This window comes from Drosophila kikkawai, chromosome 2L, assembly GCF_030179895.1.
Source record: "Drosophila kikkawai strain 14028-0561.14 chromosome 2L, DkikHiC1v2, whole genome shotgun sequence".
Taxonomy (NCBI): Eukaryota; Metazoa; Arthropoda; class Insecta; order Diptera; family Drosophilidae; genus Drosophila; species Drosophila kikkawai.
The window spans coordinates 19,920,930-19,943,696 of NC_091728.1; the positions used below are offsets into that span (position 1 = coordinate 19,920,930).

The 22,767-nt window shown below is 41.0% G+C and overlaps 2 protein-coding genes across 2 annotated transcripts; both read left to right on the forward strand.

Annotated features, from left to right (window-relative positions):
- The first annotated feature begins 319 nt into the window (after nucleotides 1-319).
- On the forward strand, nucleotides 320-1,674 carry LOC108072518 (uncharacterized). Its single transcript, XM_017163689.2, has one exon. It carries the CDS (start codon nucleotides 422-424, stop codon nucleotides 827-829), a length of 408 nt encoding a protein of 135 aa, XP_017019178.1. The 5' UTR covers nucleotides 320-421; the 3' UTR covers nucleotides 830-1,674.
- Nucleotides 1,675-7,329: 5,655 nt separating this feature from the next.
- LOC108072495 (trypsin) lies at nucleotides 7,330-8,153 on the forward strand. The gene has a single exon (XM_017163661.2). It carries the CDS (start codon nucleotides 7,345-7,347, stop codon nucleotides 8,116-8,118), a length of 774 nt encoding a protein of 257 aa, XP_017019150.1. The 5' UTR covers nucleotides 7,330-7,344; the 3' UTR covers nucleotides 8,119-8,153.
- The last annotated feature ends 14,614 nt before the right edge of the window (nucleotides 8,154-22,767 follow it).

A 22,767-nucleotide genomic window follows, 5' to 3' on the forward strand; every position in this document is an offset into this window, starting at 1 on the left:
CAAATATTTTAGTTTAAAGATATTTTTAAATACCTTGTACCCTTGTAGAAAAATAACAAATAAAAAAAAGAAAGCATTTGCGTAGGGGTCTCCTTATAAAAACTCAGCAAAGCAATTAAATTAAAATCATAGAAAAAAACCCTGTCTGTATTTGATCACCTGCACTCACATTACCTCATCGACTATTATTGGAAGGTAACGTATTAATAAACACACACATTTCGACACTTTTTCGCGCGAATTTTTATCAACATCGAATTTCCAGCCGCTATAAAAACACCTCAAAGTCATTTTAACACATTTAGTTGGCGAAGCAGGTTCCTGTCAAAGAGAGGTAGTAAAAGTCATTGAGGACACAGAGCCTGACAAATAAATTATAACTAGTGACAGTGCTGTCGGTAAATTAAGCAACACAAAAATTATGCCAAACATTGTCGCATTAAAGCTCAGCGCCAGCTATCCTGTACTGGCTGGGATCCAGGAGGAGGGCAGTTGGCTGGCCCTGGATCAATTGGCTCTGCAGCAACAAATCAATGCAAATTTCATTTTCCACGCGATTTCCAACTACAAGAAGACCCCATCCGAGCGAAAAACGCTGGACTTCATTGCCAAAAAATGGCTGCAGCTCCAGATGCTGTGGCGCGAGTTCCGGCTGAGGGATAAGCAAATACGACGCGGCCACAAGGATGCACGCTGGCTGGATCACGGCTACTTCCAGCAGGAGCTGTACGAGCTGGTCCGTGAGAAATATATGGCGGCTCGCGGCTGCCTCGGTCGCGACAAAAGAAATCTGAGCACTGGCATACTTGGTCAGCCGGAGCACCCATAGTGTTTATTCAGTCGCCGAGCCGGGGCACTGAAAGCCCGAAAAGCGCCCTTATAAAAGCAGAAAAAATGCCAGCAGGAAGAGGATGGCCGGAATAAGAAGTGGATACAGACGTGTGAAAACTTATTTTGCTGAAAAGCAGGCATTCGTATGTGGCATCCACTGAATCAACAGTTCGAGCCGAGATGATATCCGTATCCGTCAACAGAGATTCCACCTCCGCTCCTGATCCCGTTCCCACTGGCCCCACCTACGACAATGGGCAATCAATCTGACTGGTCGTCATCTATACCCTATGATTGATTGCACTCGGCCAATGCTTATCACAATTACTATGGTTTGCCCAAGGGTTATACCAGTCATGATGACGTCGTTTGAAGTGGCGAGCTGTGACTTCTTCCCTTGGACAAATACCCGAAGGAAGCATATTCTATTATTTTTTAAGTTGTAAAGAAATATTAAACGTATTCAAAAGTAAACTTGCAATTAATCTGAAGAGTATAAGTTAAGCAGCAATTTCGAATTCCTAATCAGGCACCCAAAAATATGACCAATTCGTTGGGGAATTCCTAAATAACGAAAGCACTTAGTCGACCATTTCAGTTAAATCGATAAGATAAGCAGAGCCCTGGGAATTCCGCTTTTAATCGGGCAAAGGCGATTGTCAATTACGTAGACTTTTCACAGCTGTCTGCAAGGGCAAACCTAATTTACTGCCGGACAATTAACATGTTTTTGGTCAGTGCTCTGCGGGAAGGCGGAGAAACAACAAATGGGAAAAACAATTTTCCCAACCAAATAATGCGCTAAACAGCTAATAAAAATTGGCCACACACAAAAACAAACTAGTTCGATAATTTGTTCTATATGCCAAAGAGCAAAAAATAAAAGCAATCACCGCAGACTTCTTCGCCAGTTGGGTGCCGAGCACACACTTTCATACCACGTATTTGGCTTTGGCCAGCCATGGCTTATATCTAATTTAGCGCGATTAGGCCAGAGCAGAAAAACAGCGAAACAAAATCGAGGGCAGGCCACTAAACTGAATTAAGACCGCAAATTTATGGGCGCCAGCTGCCGATGCCATTCCCCAAGGTGCCGCGTGAATGGAACCGAATGTTGACCAGAATAATGTCCATTGGCGGAGATGTTTGAACATCGCAAGTAGTGGAGGGGGAATGATGAGTAAAATAAAATGGCTTTAAATAAGTTTATGCTACTAGAATTTCTGGGCTTAAATTTCATTTCCTTTCCAAAGTCCATTGGACTTTACCATGAAATCTTAAACCCGATGGACCTGTCAAAGTCCACCGTTTGTACGATAAGATATTTATATACCTCTATGCAGTTTGATATCTATTTATATAGTAATATTGTAAACCACAAACCGCTTTCTACAAGAAATGGCCATAAATAATGAAATTGGCTCCCAGCATTACCAGCGATTCCTCATCGTAGTCATATTGTGTAGTACAATTTTATGCATAATCTGCTCCCATCCCGTCCAGAACTTGGTCGTTGTCTTCTCCATCCCAGCGTTATAGGTCCAACAATCAGCCCAAATTGATGTTCATTAAAGTCGGCCCGCTCTCCCAGCGCCTGCCAAATACTCACGGAGTGAGAAATAAATTTATGTAAAGCGAAAACAAGGTAGACAGACCCCCGCGTCGCTTACAGTAGGCATTCTATGCCAAGGGTGGGCCGCGAAAAATAAAAACGGAGCATACTTTAGAGGCTGTGCGCACTTTAATAAGATTTATTAAGTCGCGAAGGACCGCGGCGAGCCTCGACATTGACTTGGTCCTTGGCAGTGTCTTAACCAACAAAAAAATACACAAAAAAAAAAAGGGAAGATGGAAGGAAGGAAAAGAAGGCATTGGGGCACTCTGTACGTACCGCGTTGTAAATATTTGTTACTCAACTCTTGCCGCCGCTGTTTGCGTTTTGTGTTGTCGGCTGTTTGTTTTCTTGTTTGCGTCTTAGCCCAGTTCTGCACCTTCTGGCCCCACCAGCCACCACCCTCCCCCCTGCCGCACTGTGTTTATTTTGCAGCTAATAAAAAGTTGATGTGTTGCCTCTGTTCTTGGCTGCTTTTTTTTGTGCCAGGCCTTTTTTTCCACTCTGGTCTGGGAAAGTAAGCTTCTGTTGGCGCCTAAAAAGCGGCAATGAACTTTCGCTGTACATACTTGAAATTTCTGTTCCCTGCTTTTTTTTCGGCCACGTTTTTGGGGGCTTAACATATGACTGGTCCATATGTGTGCTGTGTGTGTGTGTGTGTGTGTGTGGCAGGGAAAGTCTGTTAAATGGAGCGGCAATTGTTTGTTTGGAAACTTTGGTTTTGCTAGCTTGGGGAGCCAAAGATTTGTGTGTTCCGCCAACGAAGTTTCCCCGCTACTGATTCGGTTGATCTCAATTGGAAAATTGTTCAGGATTTGAGTACTTAGAGGTCTGAGGATGATTCCTAGAATCATAGTTAAGGGGTAAGTAATTTCAAATGTCAAATTGTGTAGATAATTGTAGCTTCCTAGAATTATTTGTATCAATACCTCGATAAGAATGGTTTGATTAAGGTTGGTAATTTAAGGCTGAGATAGTGGGTAAAAGATAATACAGTTTCCAGAAATACCTTTTTATTACACAATATTATATGTATGTATATGGTTATTGATCGTAAAATAACGTACAACCAGTGACTTACAACTTCTGTGATCTCATAAACAAAACAATAATTTACCTTTGTTATTATGGTCAGAGCCATTATTCTCTAGTTCTCTCCAGGACCCCGGCACACCTTTACCTTGCCTAACTCTATACATAAAACATATTAGAGATGTTACTGCAACCAATTGCCTGGCCTTTATACTCGCTTTGTTTCAGCAGCCGCTTGTGTTTGGGCGTATGATTGTGTTTATATCGTAAAAACCAAATTTAATAAATATTTTGGGGCTTTCAGCAGCAGCAGCAACAGCAGCGGGAGGCACTGAACCATTTCAAAGGGCAAAAAAAGTATGAAACAACGAGAGATTCGACCCGAGCTGAGCGTCATATAAAATTGATGCCCCTGTCGTCTGGTGGCGCCACCTGGCCTGCTGCTCCCCACTGTCGCAGCCTGTCGTCCTCTCGCTTCCGAGACCCCCAATCGCCCTGTCCCTGTCGGTCCCAGCAACAAATGCACAGAAACACACACACACACAGGCCCACACACCCAGTAAATAATGTAATAATCTGGCCGGGTCGTGGTCTCCCTGCGACGACCCATAAACCGAAATTTATGCACGAAATTCAATTATGCTTAAAATGTGGTTAATAGGCCGACGCTGGGTGGAGCCGGAGAAGGGAGATGGAGCGGGAGCAGAAGCCTCCGACTAGCAGCCATGGCAACAATGGGCCACAATGGGACCCCATGGGAGAAATATGCAGTGCCTGGTTATGACCTCCGCGCCTCCGCCTCCACCTCCCCTCGCGCCTTAAACCTATCTAACAAAATTTATTAAATATGATCAGCCTACTCCCCGGCCTTTGAAATTAGATATCGTTATGTTGTTATTTAATAACAAATGCCGCATTTGTTGTTACTCTTTTTATGGCTCATATGTGGGTGCGTTGCCAGGAGTGAGTCCTGCCAGGAGTTTTTGGAGACCGTCCCGGTGAAAATGCGTCTGCATCCCCATAGCGGGACGCTCTTTTTGTTGATTTTTCTCAAATGGTTTATGGACTTGGGACACATCATATTTTCGTATCTTTTTATGTTTTATTAGAGTGTCCGTCCGGGAGTTGAAAGTGGTTTATGAGTGGGTCAGAAAATTATTCTGCCATGACTGGAAAAGGTAAAGTTAATTCAGCTAAAATTGGGCAAATGAAAAATGCTCTCTAAGTTGGAGGGGCATAAAATAAGCAGAGTAATGGATGTACCTAGGGTTAATTTAGGATGCCAGATGTGTAATGGGATTAGTTTAGAGCTTCTTCGTACGAGAGCACCAAGAGTGAACTTGCCAACTGAAGCTCCCATCCGTACCAAGCCAAAGTAATAATCGAATCAACCTGGATCGAAGCGGATCAAAGGGGGAAAATCTCCCTACTAAGTTGATGGACTTAGCACTCGCACACCCTGATCCCCTGGCTTTGTATGCACTGCCTGTGTCTCTCCCCCACTCAAGGCAGTGTCTTCTCCCGGCAATTGACATCGGTCTGAGCCCTGTACTTGTCCTTTCTGACACTCCAAGAAACGATAACGAAACAAATCCGTGTACAGCAGTTCTGTGTGCGGAAAGAATGGACTAACAATGCCGGGGCGGGGTTCGGGTCGGGCCAAGCGGAATAGAAAGACAAACTCGCAGACAGCTCAAAACTTGCAAAATGATTTTAAATAACACAGGAAACGGCAGACGCATCGCACACTCGCTTCCACCCACGAGTCCTTGGCCCGATCTTGTTAAGATAAAGGCGTCTTGCAAATATTAACAACAACAGAGAACTCGTACGTTGATAGAAAAAATAAATACTGAACAGAAATGGCAACAGCAGACGAAGAAAGTGGAGGACACGGAGGTTGTCTAGGCGGTCGAGGCTGAAACAAGAGCGACGCACATATGAGCAGCCATGACCATGCCCAGCGACCGTGTCGCGGCAACCGTGGGCTTATATCGGTGAGAATTGTGTATATCTTATATCTTATATCTTGAAATAATAAAATATTTGATTAAACTTGTAGTATGTAGTTATTGCTTAGTATTTGCTTGTTATTTTAGAGAAAGATGTTGTAATCTAAGCACCAAAACATAATGTATATAAAATATTTTGTATCTAAGAAAGCTTTTATATCCGACTTAATACTTAAATTAGTCTTTAATTTTTAACTCAGTAATTACGTTAGGCTGTTTTTATATTTTATAATAATTGTTAAAATATATTTTAGCCCGATTTACACATATCCCTGCCACACTGTCCGATGGAGTGTTGTCATGCCTTTATTATAACGACAACGCGAGCCATTTTCCTGCTTTGTGCAGCTCTATTTTCCAGTCGCTCTTCGTTTCGTTTATATCCCCTTCCTCATCTTTTCTATTTTTTTTTTTAATCTACTCACAGACATTTTTCTTTCAATGTTGTTGGCTCCCGCTGCCATGTCGGACGCCCCTCCGCCGGCTTTTCGTTTGGTTCGTTTTCTATTTGTCACCCAGATAAGTGTTTTGTAGTATTTTCTAGATTTTTTGCGTTGTTTCCTTTGATACGCCCGGCGAAGGAAATCCAAATCTTAACTGCAATGCGCTACGTGCCTTGTGGCCCCGGCATAACCAACTGTCATGTCATGTGTGAGGATGTGGACGTGGCCGGGGTTGGGGGTTGGGGGTGGTCCCAGTCTTGCAGTCAGTTCCATTCAACTGGCAACAGTCTTTAAGTCCCTGCCACAAGACATAGACATCCTGCCCCGAAACCCGGCTCCTCCAGGAGTTAAGTTGAGTTGGGATGCCGGCGAACTGCTTCAAATCTTCGGTAATAGATATCAACAACTTTTCGGAACAAGCTGAACACGAAACCCACTGCCCGGGCTGTGCGGGTTTAATAGATTGTTCTCCTCGGAGTGCGTTTGCCTTGGCCAGCTAGCACGGGTTTAGTTGTGTGAGCGCTAAATTAAAAATGAACTTTGACAGCTCAAATTCATGGTCATGTTAACTTTTTGCTGCACTCCATCGTGGCTGGTCAACTCGGATACCGTACAGTTTGTCTTGTTCGTGGCCCCGGGGCTGCGCGTCCCCCGCCCCACCGTCGATGTCCGTTCTTTGTAAGTTACTTACGGACTGGCTTCAGAGCCACCATGATAAGATAAAGCTTTATTCTGTTCGCGGTTCTTTGTGACTGCTGCGTCGGTGGAACAGATTGCAGCTGTCTCCGGCATGCGAATGCGTTCTGAGGTTTCAGCTTGGAGTTAAGATAACTGTATAACATGAGGTTATGGGTTAGTGGCTAAAGACGGGTTATTTGTCAGAATTGAATTATGAACCGGCAGGAAAACGCTAGTTGCTAGAGAATTAATTTGTTTGCGTTTAAATCAACTTTAAAGATTCATTTGTGTATTGAATTAAGCACACAATCTTTCAATATTTATTATTGTGTATGGGAAAAGCCAAGAGATTTCTGCCTGAGCAAGAGAGGGAAACCAAAAGGTCAAACCATAAAGTTATTATGGTATTCCCATTACCCCAAAAATAGCCAAGATCTATATCAATGTACTTTGCTTTTGTTTTCCTTCTTAAACCAAATCAAATGCAATCTTTTCGTGCGATTGTCTTCAGCTTCCTGTCAGATAGATTTACTATCGCTCGATAATGCCTTGGATTGGCACGCGTTTATGGCCGATAGCGTGCTCTAATCATCAGACATCTTTGGGACGTCATGGAACTCGGCTCCAGATAGAGCCGACCTGATTTACAACTCAGAAGGAGCACGGTCGATAGCTGGCCCCCTATAAAACATGGACACGGAGCGGAGTGGAGCCCAGTGATCGTTGAGCTGTGACAATGAATCGTTTGCTTTTGAGTGTGGTGGCGCTGGTCGCCTTGTGCGCCTGCTGCCAGGCCCATCCGGACATCGACTTCCCCTTCGGGCGCATCGTCAACGGCGAGGCCGCCGAGATCGAGAGCCATCCCTACCAGGTGTCCATCCAGACCAAAAAGGGCTCCCACTTCTGCGGCGGTAGCTTGGTCGACTCGGATACCGTGGTGACCGCCGCCCATTGCATGCAGTCCTATACCGCCGATGAAATACAGGTGCGCTTGGGATCCACCTCCAGGAGCAGCGGCGGCGAGGTTGTCAGCGTGCGTACCTTCAAGTTCCACGAGGGCTACAACAGCAAACTCATGGTCAACGATGTGGCCGTCATCAAGCTGAGCACCCCCGTCCGCCAGACCACCAAGATCCGTGCCATCGAACTGGCCCAAGTTACCCCCGCATCGGGCACCACTGCCGTCGTCTCCGGCTGGGGCACCACCTGCTTCCTGCTGTGCAGCTCTCCCGATAACCTCCAGAAAGTGGACGTGGATCTGCTTCAACAGAAGGATTGCGCTTCCGATATTTACAACTACGGCGAACAAATCCAGGACACCATGGTCTGTGCCACCGGCGAGAAGAAGGACGCCTGCCAGGGAGACTCTGGTGGCCCGTTGGTCGCCGATGGTAAGCTGGTCGGCGTCGTGTCCTGGGGCAATGGCTGTGCCTGGACTAACTACCCCGGCGTCTACGCTGACGTTGCCTCACTCTACACCTGGATCGTGAAGACCATTGAGACCCTGTAAATTGAATAAATAAAGCCGATATTACGAGTATACAATTACCGATTGATTTTAAGACTTCTGGAATGGCTGCAGGCCAACTCTTGGATTGGGTCTAGAAAGAAGTATGGTTTGTAAAGATAATACCTTATTTTACTTTTGAATGATTTAGCCTAGCATTTGCCCAGATCTTCATAGTTTGCTGGAGATAATGTGGCAATAACCACTGTACTACATTTGCAACACTAAATCACGAATTGAAGTATAAACTTAATTAAATTCCTCATGCTAAACTAAACTTTTTATCGGTCTTAGATTTAACATTTCTGCCATGGCAGAGACTAGCCCAAAGCCTTGATTAAAATAATTTTCAAGACTATATGTCGGGAGCATACATGAATATACATAGCCGTCTAGGTTGCCGCCCATTTTGGCTATCGGCCTTCATCGTTATTTTATTGCTTGGCTGGCTCTGGTTTTTGGGGGCGTAAAGCTGTTAAATACTTAAGTGTAATTTATGGCATGCGATATTACTTGGCTGTGTGTTGTCATGTTTGTTAAAAGTTTTACATATGCCAGGGCCCAACCTTGGCTAACAAGGATAAGGCCCACGACGGATCTGGTGAGTAATATGTTGCGACGTCAACGGACTTGCACGAATTTCTTATGAAATTGTTGCGGCGCCCAGCCCACACTTGGCAGTTCCTTTGCCCAGGAAGTTTGTCAACTCTCACTTAGTGGCTGCAGTGCCGAATTCTTGGCATATTTTCGGGCTGTAGCCAGGGGGTGGCTAGTTTAGCCTGAATGGAAGCCATGTACACTCGTCTATTAGCACTTAATAAATGAGCACGTTAGGGAAAGACCATCTTCTGTTCGTTTGCTGTAGTCCCTTGGTACAAAAAGAAGGAGATATTAGCAGAGATTGACAGTAAAAGTGACTAAGTTAAAATTAAGGATATATTGAAGGCTACTGTATCCGCCAGAATTTTGACAAAGTAATTACATTTTAAAGTAATTAACAATTTATAGAAATTAAAGCTTAAGTTCTATTTTACGTGAGATCCAGGCACCCAAATGCACAAATCATGCTGATCAGGGCAACATAAGCATACTAAAATGGGGTATTTATTTCTTGTGGTAAGTACATTTTCAAAGGCTCCCATTTTAGCTTTACCAGAGTACATCGAGCTTTGTAAAATTCCAGAAATAGCTTAAATTGTGACCCGGCAATCGACCTAAGCACCGTGCACACTACAACTTTAGTTGTTATTGTAGCTAAAATGATTTTCAACGTTTAATCCAAATCAGAGCACGGCAAGGGACCACAGAGGATGTGGACAGATCAGCCAGGGTTAGTTGGCAGGGTGCCGGGCATCAAGCATCCTCGTCACCGAGACAGGTGTAAAATTACTAGTATGCCAGCCGCGTAGCATAGTGTAAATGGTTGACATCCTGCATGGATATCCGTTACACCAACACACACACATATATAGCTGGGCGCTTCAATTTCAAAAGATAACAATTTTAATTACAACATTTTGCACAATATTGACAGCCGCTGCAGACTAGGCGCTTATACAGAGTAAAACCACAGAATACATGGTAAATATGTATCTTAAAAAATATATTTATGGCAAGAAGTTGTAAGGTTTCCATTTCAAGATATAAAAGCAACCAGGAAAGGGAAATATTAAAATTTGGTTAAATAATTTCTTTTGATTTTTTTTTTTCGTAAGCTTATACTTTCAGATTGCAGTCCAACATGTATCATCATTGCGATGTATTTAAATTTAAGCAGATAATATAATGAACTGCTGTGTGGTGTGGTGGGGAGCCAAGAGTTGTGTGGCATAAAACAAAAGCTTCCAACTCTCCGACAGGTGGCAGCTCCACCGCATCGCCTCGCATCGCATCGCATCGCATCGGCTCTCAGAGTCTACCACCGCTGGCCTTCAGCCAGGAACTGACAGGCAGCCTTATTATGAGCGCTTTTTAAGTATAAACATCTCGCATTCTCATATGTTCATGACATAATGACAGCCAGTTCATTCCTGGACCCTGTGCAGCGGCAGGAGCAACATCGGTGGCATCACTGCACACATTACACATACGCCACGTTGCCACGGTGTAGTGCCGATGGCATGCCAGCAGCAGACCAGCAACTTTTTGACAGTTATGAGTGGGATTCAAATGTAATCAACAATTTTTAACTCTCGACCCCCCATCGTTTTGGACTCCTTCGAGTATTTTATCCGAGCCCAGAAAAAAATATAGACTGTGGGCGTGGGCTTAGTCGCATAAAAATTCCACCTCGGGCCAAGCATCAAAGTCACTTTTTGATATCATTGCTGGTTCTCCTCCTGATTTATTCTGCATAATGTAATAATAATTTATAGCCGTCTGCTGGGTTGGAGATCACGTAAGAAAAAGTGTCAATTTAGACTGTAGGAATGTGAGTTACGAGAGGGTTTTAAGAGCTTTAGTAGGGAATTCTAATATTAAAAATTCCTAAAAAATTTAATTCTTGGTAAATTCTTGGTAAGTAAATATACTCAAATAAAATACATATACAAATATATGAAAAAATAGCTACTAAATCAATTACTCAACCATCCACTTATTTAGTTTAAATTATAATTAAAAAATGTTTAATTTTTTGCTCCAGAAAACGCTCTCATTAATCATATTTTGTTCGTAATATAGCTTGCACTGTATGTGTACTGTGTCGTCAATCATATTTAAATTAATTAAGTTAACTTAGCGCTGATATAAATCTATGGACTTTCGCCCGTTTGACTCTTGACGTTAACTGATTTCAGCGGATCAGAGTAAATACTGAATCCGTTTCCCAGCCTTCCAATTAAGCCAAGCTCATCTCATATATAATTAATTAATTCACACGACCGTAGCACACACACAGGCAGTCTAGCACGGCCCTCACACACACACACACACATGTGCATTTAAATGTCAAGCGGAAAAAAGTTTTCCAAGTACTTGTCAAACTTTAATCTACAACAACTAATTAAAAAAAAAAGAGCAAACCAGCAATTGCAGCATGCAGCATGTTAAAGTGCCTGAGAGCAGCTTTCAGCACAAAATTATTTCGTAATTTTTTGTATCGAGCTGTGAAGTGGAGAAACGTGGATCACAAAAAATACAGTATCCTTAAGCTCAATATGTAAATTTCAAGCGTGGAATTTAAATATTAAATATTGCAAGTTCAAGGCTTCACGAAAAACCCATATGAACTCTTTATTATTGATTTGCCAAACCAGTATTTATTTAAGAATAATAAGAAGTTCTTAATATAAATTCACCAGAAATTTTTAGGTTTTCCAACATTTCCTTTTGAGCCAACTCGAGGCATGTAGTTTTCCTTTCGTTTTCGAATTTTGGCCTTAAGTGAGCGGGTTAATATTTCGAGAGGGAACCAGAGTCATGCCGCCTCTGCCACTCATTACTCATTTGCCATAAACTTTCCTTGACTTTTCATATTTTCTAAAATGCAGTCGCACACACACAAACACACATACGAGTGCACCGCGCGACCAAGGCCCTCTACACCGTAAATCAAAGCAGCCTTCAATCAAACAATTTGCAGTCTTCGTTCTTTTCTGTTTGTTGTTATTTGTATATTACTAAGGATTTAATGTTGTAAATAAATGGAATATAAAAAAAAAAAAAAAAAACATACGAGTGCACTCTCATTATGCGCTTTTCCAGGCCATATTGATTTTGTTCAGGCTTTACGCTCGAGAGGTCCCGAGGATTGGGGCGAGGAGGTAACGGTCCAGGACCAGACAACAAATCGGTAGCTATAAATTGTGCACTTAAAAACTTTTTAACTGCTTTTGGTTGTTGTTATTTCTGGTTGATTTTCCGCAAAATCCATATTTCTGGGTAGGGTAGGCCTTTATGGTAATCCTTGAAACTGTAACTTTTCTCCTTTTGGCTACCTTTTTTTGTATAAAATCTTTAGTTTTTGTTAAAATTTAATTTAAATTTGAATAATTTTCTGTTTGCTGAGGTTTTGCTTGTTTGACTTCGCGTTTTTACTCCAAAACAGCGCGGCTGGCGCTCAGCAATTGTGGGCGTGGCCTACATGTGTTCCTGGCTGGAGCCACAGCCCCCAAAATCAGCCCCGCCCCCCCCCCCCCCCCCCCCCTGGATTACTGCCCCCTGCCCCCGCAACCACAACAAGTGGCTGTAAAAAGCCTTGGGATTGTTCAGTTTCAAACGAATGAAGTTGAATGGGAAATGTTTCCACAGAAGTTCTCGTTCAGTTTTGCTTGGCTTTTTTGTGTAGCAACTTTTTGGTATTTTCAAAAGAGGGGACGACATTTTTTCTGAGGTCGAGCCGGGGTAAGCAGTCATCCTGGAAGGCGGCGAAGTGAACAAGTGTAGGAAATGATTGGGGTCAATGGCTCGTGAGGCTTTCACAGTTGCGGCAAATTTGTGCCTGCTTTAAGTTTTTAGTAATTTTCAACAGAGTAAAAATTAATCATTATTATGAGAGAATTAATGAGCTCGTGAAATTTTAAATTTTAATAGGCTTTTTAAGCTGTAATAATATAAGAGGCTAAATATATCAATTTACAATGTGAGCATGGATTAAAGATTAAATCTTTAAACCAACATAAAAATCAAAAACAAAGAATAGCCTCAAAGTAAATTAAATTTTTATTGAGCTGTTTAAGCTGAATAAAACACTGTAAGCAAGTAGTTTTAAGTTTTCATAAATCATGAAAAAGCTAATTAATGAAGTAACCCAGGAATAATTCCTTTGTTTTGATCCATTGCAGAATAATGTGCTTGTGTTCACTGCTCCAAAATTGTTTATAAATAAACAAACCAATATTACATTTAATGGAAACCATTTCTATTAAGATGAGTGTCTTCTGGGAGCCTCACTTCTATTTTTAGCGGTCTCAGAAGCTGTCAAATAAAACAATGCCACATTGGCTGTCCCTTATGCCTTCCACATTCTCGTCAGCTTCTGCCACAAGGAATATATGTATATATTTATTTTAAAAGAGCTCGACAGCAAACCAAAGCAGCAAATGCACTTTCACCAGTGCACTATGGGGCGAACGACCACTTTTTGTGGCATTAATTAATAACTTTAAGACGAGTTAAAATTTTTAAGTTCTGTTTTTTGAATCAAGTTTAATATAAAAAAAGGAAAATATTTTACTCAAAATGGGCGTGGTCTCGCCTTTTTTTAAGGATTTAAAATTTTTTTTCAGTGCTAAAAAAATTTTTTTTTTGCTATTTTTTATGTATAATAAACAAGTATTGCATAATAAAACAAATATGTAAAAATTGTCTTCTAAATATTTTTTTTTTAAGTCAAATCACATAATTTTTCATTTGCTTGGGCAGGCGACCAAGCATATGCAGTACTCTAAGATTCTGAAGCCTCTTATTCAAAAAAACTTAAATGAAACAACCTAGTTTTCTGTAATATGACTTGAATGTATACAGATTTATTATAACATGAATAAAAATTGCAATATCTTTACCAATATTGGTCGTTTAAACGTTCTAAAGGGTAAAAAACTCGATATTTTTTAAATGTAAGGTAATCATCTTTAAATTTAAATTTCAGAGAAAGTGCGCAAAAGTGCACCTTGATACTCACAGAATATAACAAGAATTACCAAATCTACAATATATATCCAATTTTAGAGGTGGACTGTGCTGGACTCACTTTAACACTTAAATTTTATATAATTTATAAGGGTTACAAATTATACAAGATTGCGGGGGCACCTATTACATTTCTGGAGTTAAATTCCGCTAACATATATTACGAAGCACCATGAATGAGATTGCATCAAAAAATTAGCATTTTATTTAGATTTTTTTACATTTTTTTAGCATTTAAAATCTGCAGAATAAAAACGCGATTTAACAGCGCTCACTTCTCGTTGCATTAACAGCTAACTTTAACAGCGAATAACTTAACAGAGCGCGTCAATGTTTATTTTTTGGGTATGTAACATGTTAGATTAATGTTATAAGAATACATTCCGGTTAAAAAAAAAGTATTTTAACAACTTTTAAAAAATTGGTTTATGCCAGATAAGGTGGTCGTTCGCCCCATAGTGCAGTGGAAGCTGCTGCCAGCAGAGCACAACATGCCGCAAAAACCTGAAACAAGGCAGCTGCCTGTTGAGAAAATTTTGCGTAAAAACTATTAACTTGTTTGGTTGGCAGCAGGCAGTTGCCCTAAGGACCATGCCGGGGGGACGGTCGGCGGCAGGGGCGCACATGTTATCATAATTGCAAAGTGCACTTGCATCAGCCCTGTTGGCATACACTGAAAAAATATTCGGTAAAAATGTTTTCTCTTGAAATTTATATATTTTAAAATATTTTAAATTAGGCACAGCATAGATAGGGCCTTCCTTAAACTTTAATATTGTATTAAATTTGATTTGATTTGATTATAAATGACTAAAATGAAAATAGTTTCCGCTGTGCACATGGAGCCCCCCTTCGCATGCACGCATGCCTGGAGAAAGCTACTCAACATTTCCATACTATAAATGAGGTTGTGGGGTTGATAAAGAGTGAAAGCCTGGCCCGGCAGTGGGGCGAAAGTTTGTGTTTTTCTTCAATGAAAGTTTTGTTACCTTCTCGCTAGACATTGCCGTTGTTGTAGCGTCCTACACCTCATCAACATTTCGGGAAAGTTTCACTTTACTAGAGGGTTTCCTCTCCTTTTTTGTTGTATTTTGTGTGTGTGTGTGTTTTTTTTTTTTATGTGTGTTGGCAGTACAAATTTTCAACGCTTAAGTGATTTTCGCTGTAGCGCACTTTCGGGTGCCATTCACATGCGTTCAGATTTTTAAAGTGGCGGCAAAATCGGAGGCGGCGGTCAACACGCACTGCGGCATCAGTTCACACATTCGCACTTACTCCCAGCCGCTTTTCCGACCCCACCAATCCCCACCATCTGCCCCCTTCGCGGTTCCCCCAACGTGTGTCTGCCCTGTGGCGTGTGTCTGGCGTTAAATTGAAGGCGTTTAGCGTGGCAACCGAAGGACACTTAAATTGTTTTCGCTTTGCTCCCGCCAGCCTCCCTCCTCCCACCGCCCACTCGCTCGCCCCATTTCTTTTTTTCCGTTTTCAGGAAAAATCATAAAAAATGCATGGCCATATATTTTCTTGTTGCTCACACAAATTGCGCTATTATTTGTGCATGTGAGTATTGAGTTGACTATTAGGGGCAGGTTATAACTGGATGTATAAAAAGTTTCATTTTGGCCTTCTCAGTGCCGCTGTGTATGGTATGTTTTGTTATTTCTATTTTATTTCTGTGCGTTCATTTTGGCTTATTTCTGATGTGTGCAAATGGGTATTTAGGACAATGATTGTTCGAATTGTGTGTTGATGCCAAGCAATGCCACTTATTTCCCATTATGGCCTTAAATGTTTAAACATTCTACTTTTATTCTCACTACAGGATATTTTCCTCTTATTTAAAATTGGCTTAGATTGTGTTTTTTTATTTAATTGTTGATTTATATTGTTTTGCTAGCACAAGAAAATGTATTTCAAGTTAATTTAGAACTTAAAGATTCAGAATTCGTAGGCCATTATCTTTAAAAAGCTTCTGGTGAGTCAAAACCCATATTAGCTTTTTATAAAATCATACTTTTATATTAAAAATCTTGCTACTCCGCCCTTGGGCTTCAAAAAATATTACTACCCCATTGATATTTAATCAGTTACGGATTCCAAATACTTCTAAGTAGGCACCAAAGTCAACCAAGAGGGTAAAATGTGAACATTTTAACAGAAGGACAAAAAAAAAACAAATTGAAGCGGAAGCTCAGAAAAACACAATAAATGTTTAATAAGCAGAAACGACTAAACGGAAGATTGTCAAGGGCAAAAACAATATAAAAAAAAAGAATGCTGCCAAAGGAAAGCAAGAGCTGGCGGGAATGTGAAAAAGTCGTACAGGGTATGTGCGTTTTGTAGCGGAAACTTAGGCGGAAGCTCCACGAGGGGCAGAAACAATGGCAAGGGAACGAATTCGTGGGTACCGGAAAGTATGGAGCAAGGGAATATTTATTCTATTTCACACAAATTCCAGGAGATACTTGGCGGACATTATTATTATTACATTATGTGATGAGCGGGGTGCATAGGAAACAAAAGTAATGAGTTTGTCTCACGCCACTAAGTAGTTCCTTTGAAAAATACATAATCTGTCCAAGTTTTGTGTTACTTAGAATGGTTCTTTGGCGTAGACTCAGCTGGAGAGACGTGACAATGACTTAATTAAAAAAAAAAAGTGCAGCCTTTGGCCATGTTACTATTAATTATTATAAGAGCTATAAACCCATAAAATGTGTTTTAAAGTAAGTAATGTAAATTAGTAATTAAATTAGCACATAATTCAATACAGCATATATATTTTTTCCTCCCTTTTAAATACAAACCCAACGAAGGTCCCAAATTAATTGAATTATGAATCCAATACTCATTTCATTAGCATCTAAAAAGGATCGCCCCGTATCACCCGGCCAACGAACCTTATTTGAATCCTCTCCTCCGCTCTTCAATGACACGAGCATCCTTCACTGTCTTCTGGCCGGACAATGAAGTGGCGGCCGAAATCACCCCGCACCCATATTTCAGTCCGCTGACCTAGCCCAATACACTTTATCAGACCCGTGATGGACACCAAACAAAGGGGGGGTTTGGGCCAAGGACTGGAACCAGGGCAGATGGGCGAAAAGTCAGTAAGCTGAAAATGAAATGAAACGCATAAGAATCGATTCGATTAGTGAAATGAAATTTACGCCCAAATAAATTTGCACGACTTACCGACTTGGCGCGCCTAAGTGTATGCCATATATTCCTGCTCTCTCATTTTTTGTCGCTATTCGGGACGTTGTTGTTGTTGCTGCTCTTTTTGTTGTTGTTGTTGTTGTGCTGGGCATGTCATGGTGTTGCCGGCTTTTGTTGTACTTGTTCTTGTTGTAGCTGTTCTTGTTTTTGCCTGTTGTCGCCGGCGTCGTCATTGTCTCTAAACTTTTGCACGTTCATTAATCTTGTGAAGCGTTCTCCACTGTTGCGCCTGTGCTGGTGTGTGTGTGTGTGTTTGCGTTTGTGTGTTATATGTATGTTTATATTGGTTTGTGCTTGTCTCAGCCTGGCATGTCCTGCGACCACCCCCCTCTCTCTCTCTTACCGGGAGTGAGTTTGGTTCCATGTTTCCTGCCTCGCCACTTGCCGCGTTGTCGTCCTTGTCTTCGGTCTCGTCCTTGTTCGGGACACTTTGCGACAGTTGTTGCATGATAAGGTTTAATCTATTTAATTGTAATTGATATTTTCGCAAGATACAACTCCGCCCTTCCTGCTCCCCGTATCATTGTTTTTTTTTCGCCTACTTTACCCATTTATAAACCAAATGAGGCGTCGCGTTCAGAGTATGACCCGAGTGTGTTGTTGTCAACTTGTTGGCAACACTTGAGCCTTCGCTAGCTATCAGGGCTAAATCATAATTTATAAAGTGCCAGGGAATGAAAGGAGCCAGAAAAAAGCAATTTCCCTACGCCGGGCTTAAATTGTGTGTGAATAAATCAGCGACGCTTTATGGATGATAGCTGAAAGCGTTGCGGTTTAAGATCGCACGGAAAAGCTGACATTAATTTGTTAGGTTTTCAAGAAATAAATTCAAGAAATTATTTAAATACATATAAGAAATTGTAGAATTACCAAGAGACATTGTTGTATTTCTTTGCGTATGTCTTAAGGTTAAAAAGGATAGCTTGAAAATGGATTAGGTAATGTTTAACTCTTTGTAACTTTCTGTCTTAGTTTTAAAATTTCATAAGTATAATTTGTTCCTGAATTCTGGTAAAAACAGATTTTAAATTATCTTTGCTATTATTTCAATAAAAATTAAAAATCTTAAGGTTAATCCTTCTTTAAAACTTTTACTTTAACCTCCTAGAGATATCCTTCCATAACCCAATGATACCTTATCTCTTGTTCTAGCCAACTTCATTGCCACCTGCTAAGAGATTAACGCTACTTCAAAACCGTTATTTTGATTTCACCTGCATGACGCCCGCACAGACCCATCCCACAAATATATCATGTAACCAGACGCATTGCTCACATCGTTATTATTTATGCATGAGAGGCTGAGACCGAATGGATACGTTCTGATGGGGCGAGGCGGCGGCGGCGACGACGACGAGGGATGGAAAGAATTTTCCACAGCACTTCGGATTTAAACGGATGGCGGGAATGGCTGGTGGAGTTTCCCCGCCCACCAATCACTGCAAGGAAAATAATTGTTGTTGCCTACTTGGCACTCGGAGTCCTTGGCACACACAGTCCTCTGCATCGCCCCGCTGCCAGGCTCAATGCCTGACTTTGGCTTCCTGTTTGAGCTTTTGTTTTTATTGCTTCATTTTCGATTATCGAGCAATGCACTTATCGCTGCTGAAGCCCGCGTCCATTGTCAACGTCTTCGATCTTTGTCAGCCGAAGGATAAGGCATAAGGGCTGAGAGGGCGGAGGAGGAGCTGAGGGAAAGTGAAGCTCAATCACGATGTTTTTGTTTCGCTTTCCCGCTTTCCTCATCTGTCTCTGTAATTGTTGCTTGTTGATTTCTGTCGTCGCAGCGAGTGCTTTCCCATTTTCCCTCGACCCGCCTGGGCTTTTCCAGGCCCCGTAAATATATATTTATCGGGCTATATACGTTTATTATATTTGTATATGTGTATATTTATTGCAAAATGGCACGCGAAGCCAGTCGCTTTCTGGCTGTCTAGGCCGAGTCCTTGCCCTCTTCGTTCCATGCACTCCTTCAAGGATTCAAGTGGCAAATAGCAACTTGGCCAGCGTGTCAAGCGATTCGTGCTGTCCTTCCGCTCCGCTGATGCACTTCAGCAATCCAAGTACAGTAAAGTTTTAAGATCAAATAGCGTCGGAAGAGGTTTTTAATTTAAGAGTTAATGGGAATTATAAAGGGGTAAAGGGATACTTAAAAAATATTTATTTATATTTTAGAATTTGTATTTAGACAATTCTCTAATCCTAACTAAATTGGACCAGTGGTTGTAACTTCACCAAGAGTCTTCTTCATTCTAGTGAACTCTCTTGACCATATAATTACTTAGTCATTTGACTTTGCTGTTGCTTTAATCAGCAGACAACTATACCCATCGACCGATGGGCCTTTTGATTTGAGAGCTGCCCCCTGGCTTTCCGTCCCCATCCACTCACCAATTTAGTCACTAATTTAACTCTTCCGCTGCCACTTAGTCGCTTTTCACTGTAACTAACTAAGTCCCAATCTGCCGCTCCACCACTTCGAATCATCCAAAGCGGCAGCACACCTCCGAGAACTTATCCGAACCTGGCCCAATCTAGTGCTACTATATGTACCAATTGTGCTCACTCAATACCAGGACAAGGCACATTGGGTTAAAGGAATTCCATTTACATATTGTAAATACTGAAATTAAGTTATTTGAATTATTTTAAATTTAACTCCCTAGATAATTTTGATTTAAAGTAATTGGAATTTCAAATAAAGCTGACAAAACGGAGACCAAGAAAAGTCCTTAAAATGAGATCTAAATTCCTATCAGAAATAACAACTAGGATCAAATTTATAAAATGATTCATAACCCTTCCATTTTCACTTAGTTTTCAAATAGAAATAAATTAATTTAAACCTTTCCTAGTGGCAAATATTATTTCGATCACTGTGCAATGGCGAAAATAGCAACAACAGCCAAAATCGCAGATGGAAAAGGCCTCGGAAAACTGGTGGCGGCGTTGGCGTTGAAAAATGTCCTCCTGGCATTTGCCGAAAAAGTTCTGTGCGCACACAAAATGCACGACAAATGCCAAAAGCTTCTGCTTGTCGAATGCAGGACTCACGGCCAACAGAAGCGAGCAGTCGTCCTCGCAGCAGCCTCCTACTCCTCCTCTGGTATCCTTTGCCCACATCCCCATCCAGGTCTGTCGTGGATGGTTTTAGTTCCTTTGTTTTAGTCAGGTCGAGCGCCATTTTCAAGCAATTTTTACTTTTTAATTGACATTTGTTTGTTTATGTGTGGGTTTGTGCACGTACAGACATATAGCCACATATACATCTGAATATGTGGCAGTGTCTTTGTGCGCCGACGAGCACTTTACGACCGAGGGCAGACATTTTTGTAATTATAGCGCAAAATTGATTTGATTTTTGAGTTTAATAAGTATTGACAGGATTTTTAATGAAGTGGGCAGTGGACTGAGTGTGTGTGTGTGTGTGCTTAGCCCTGCCCACTCATGTGTACGTGCCCGAGTAAGTGTTTATTTTGTGTGTGTGTATAGGAGCGTGCACAAATCAGCCCAAAGTATGCCACATTAAAATGTAATTGAATAATTTTATGTAAAGCGCTGGTAAAAGTCATTTGACTCCATAAGAGTGTGGGTTTGGTTGCCCTTCAGGACTGCATTGTTGTTGTGCTCGTTGAACTGTTGTTGCTGCTGTCGGAATCTATCCAATATTAATTCTAGTGAATATATTACCTGACAGACTTAAAGCGTGTTTTTGAAAACAAATATTTAAATATTAAAGCAGCTTTTGAATTAAAATACGCTAATTGCCACTTAAACTATAATGAATAAATCATGGAAATTTAATTGTTTTTATTGTAAATCTGCAGAAATGTATGCATTTAATTTATTTTGAATAGACAACAGATTTAATATTAAAATCAATCTATAACGCCTTAAAAAGATTTTTTTGTTTTCATATTTGGTTTAAAAATAAATCGTTGACTCCTAATTAGAATATTACATTTGTAAATTTTAAAAATCCCATTTTTTTAACTATTTAATCTCTCCGTTTAAGATCTATTTACTTGTAACCTTTTCAAATCAAAAACTACAATCAAACATTTAATTAAATAATATTATTTAATTCTCTAAAATGTATTTATCTCAGAGTTTGTTAAGTACAAATTAGTTCCTCTTCAATTCAGCTTTTTATATATTTGTAAATCCTAGAAAGTAACTCCGTTCCAAGGGAATTTAAAATATTTATTTGCTATTAAAATTGTTTTTCTTTGGTTGTGGCTAAATTAAATCCCATTCCTTTACGAGGGATGGCCTGCAGCTGGATATTTTATCCACAAAATATTTAATTTCATTTCGAAGCCCTGTTTTATGGCCTGCTCGGTGGCTGGTGCTGGTCGTTTTCGGCTTGGACGCCTCTAAGCCAATGTCCTGGGAGTTGTGTCTGGTCCTGGGACCGTGTGGATTGGTCAGCTGGCAGCCCGACATAAATTTGCAAATCGACAAATATGTCATGCTCAATACAAAGCGGCGGTGTGTGAATGCGAGTGTGGCTGTGGGTGTGGGGTGTGCGGGTGTGCGTGAATGTGGCTTAGATGCCTTGGTGTGTTTTTGATGGACAATGTTTGCTTATCGCTCCACAGGCTACGTCACTGACCCGAATGGGTTCATCCAGCCTCCATCCCCGTTCCCGTTTCGTACCCCGCCCCAGGCCCCTTGGCCTTGTTCTGGGCACGTGACTGACGCCTTGGTTCCAGTCCCACCCTTTCCCACTCGCTCAGCCTCCGTAAGCGTCTCCGTCTCCGCTTCCGTCCCTGTCGCACGGCCAATCCCGGTCTTATTTCGGCCAGAATCACCCGGGCCCGTGCGCCTAAACGTATGCAAGATAGCATCTGTTTTCGTCGTGTTACCGACTTACACATGTAAGTCACTCATATTTGAGTGCGCCGGTGTGCGTGTGGTGGCAGTGTGCATGTGTGACTAAGCGCCTACATGCCTACATTCATTACACTTGTATGCGTATTAGGCGCAAATATTGGGGCTTTACTTAAACAGCATTAAGTCGAAATTAACATGTCTAAGCCAAGCGAGCACACACCCAGAACACATCCTGCCGTTGGGATAGGAGAATCGCAACCACAACTAAAACTACAACCAAGGAGCAGAAGGTTGACCATATTCTTAAGGGTAAAAAGTGTATACAATATAATATTATAATATATATAATATAATATAATAAAGTTCATGTATACATTTTGATTACTAAAATTGATTATAAAATTATTCATTTATGTATTTATATAAATCGTTTGTCATAGAGGAATTATTAAAAAGTTTTCTTAAAGTTTTTTAGAACTTTTTTGTGCCGAATTTAAATTGTTTTCTATTCCAAATCGCTCTTTTTTTGTGCCCCCTTGCTCCTAAAATATTTTGTAGAACCTGAAGGGGTTTAAACGAAAATAACAATCATCTAGCGACAGTGCAAAAACCAAACTGAAGTTCCCTAAGCCGAGGACTCAGGCAGACACTCGAAATCAAAACTGGGGAAGCTGGGGGATCGATAGTTGCCGGAGAGGCGGACGGATCCGCAGGTCGTCTACTTTTCAATTCAGCAAAATTCAATCTATCAAATTCGAGGCTAAAGGTACGAAAAAAATAAGCTAAAATCCACACACACAGATAAAAAGTAAAACCAACTCCGTTTGTGCTTTATCCCAATAAAAACAAAGCAAAATAAAAACTATAAGAGTGGAGAGCAAGCATCCAGCTTTCGCAACACAGAGCCAGGAAAGAGGCGAAAAAATAAATTTAATAAATAAATAAAACTTCACGTGCTGCACACAC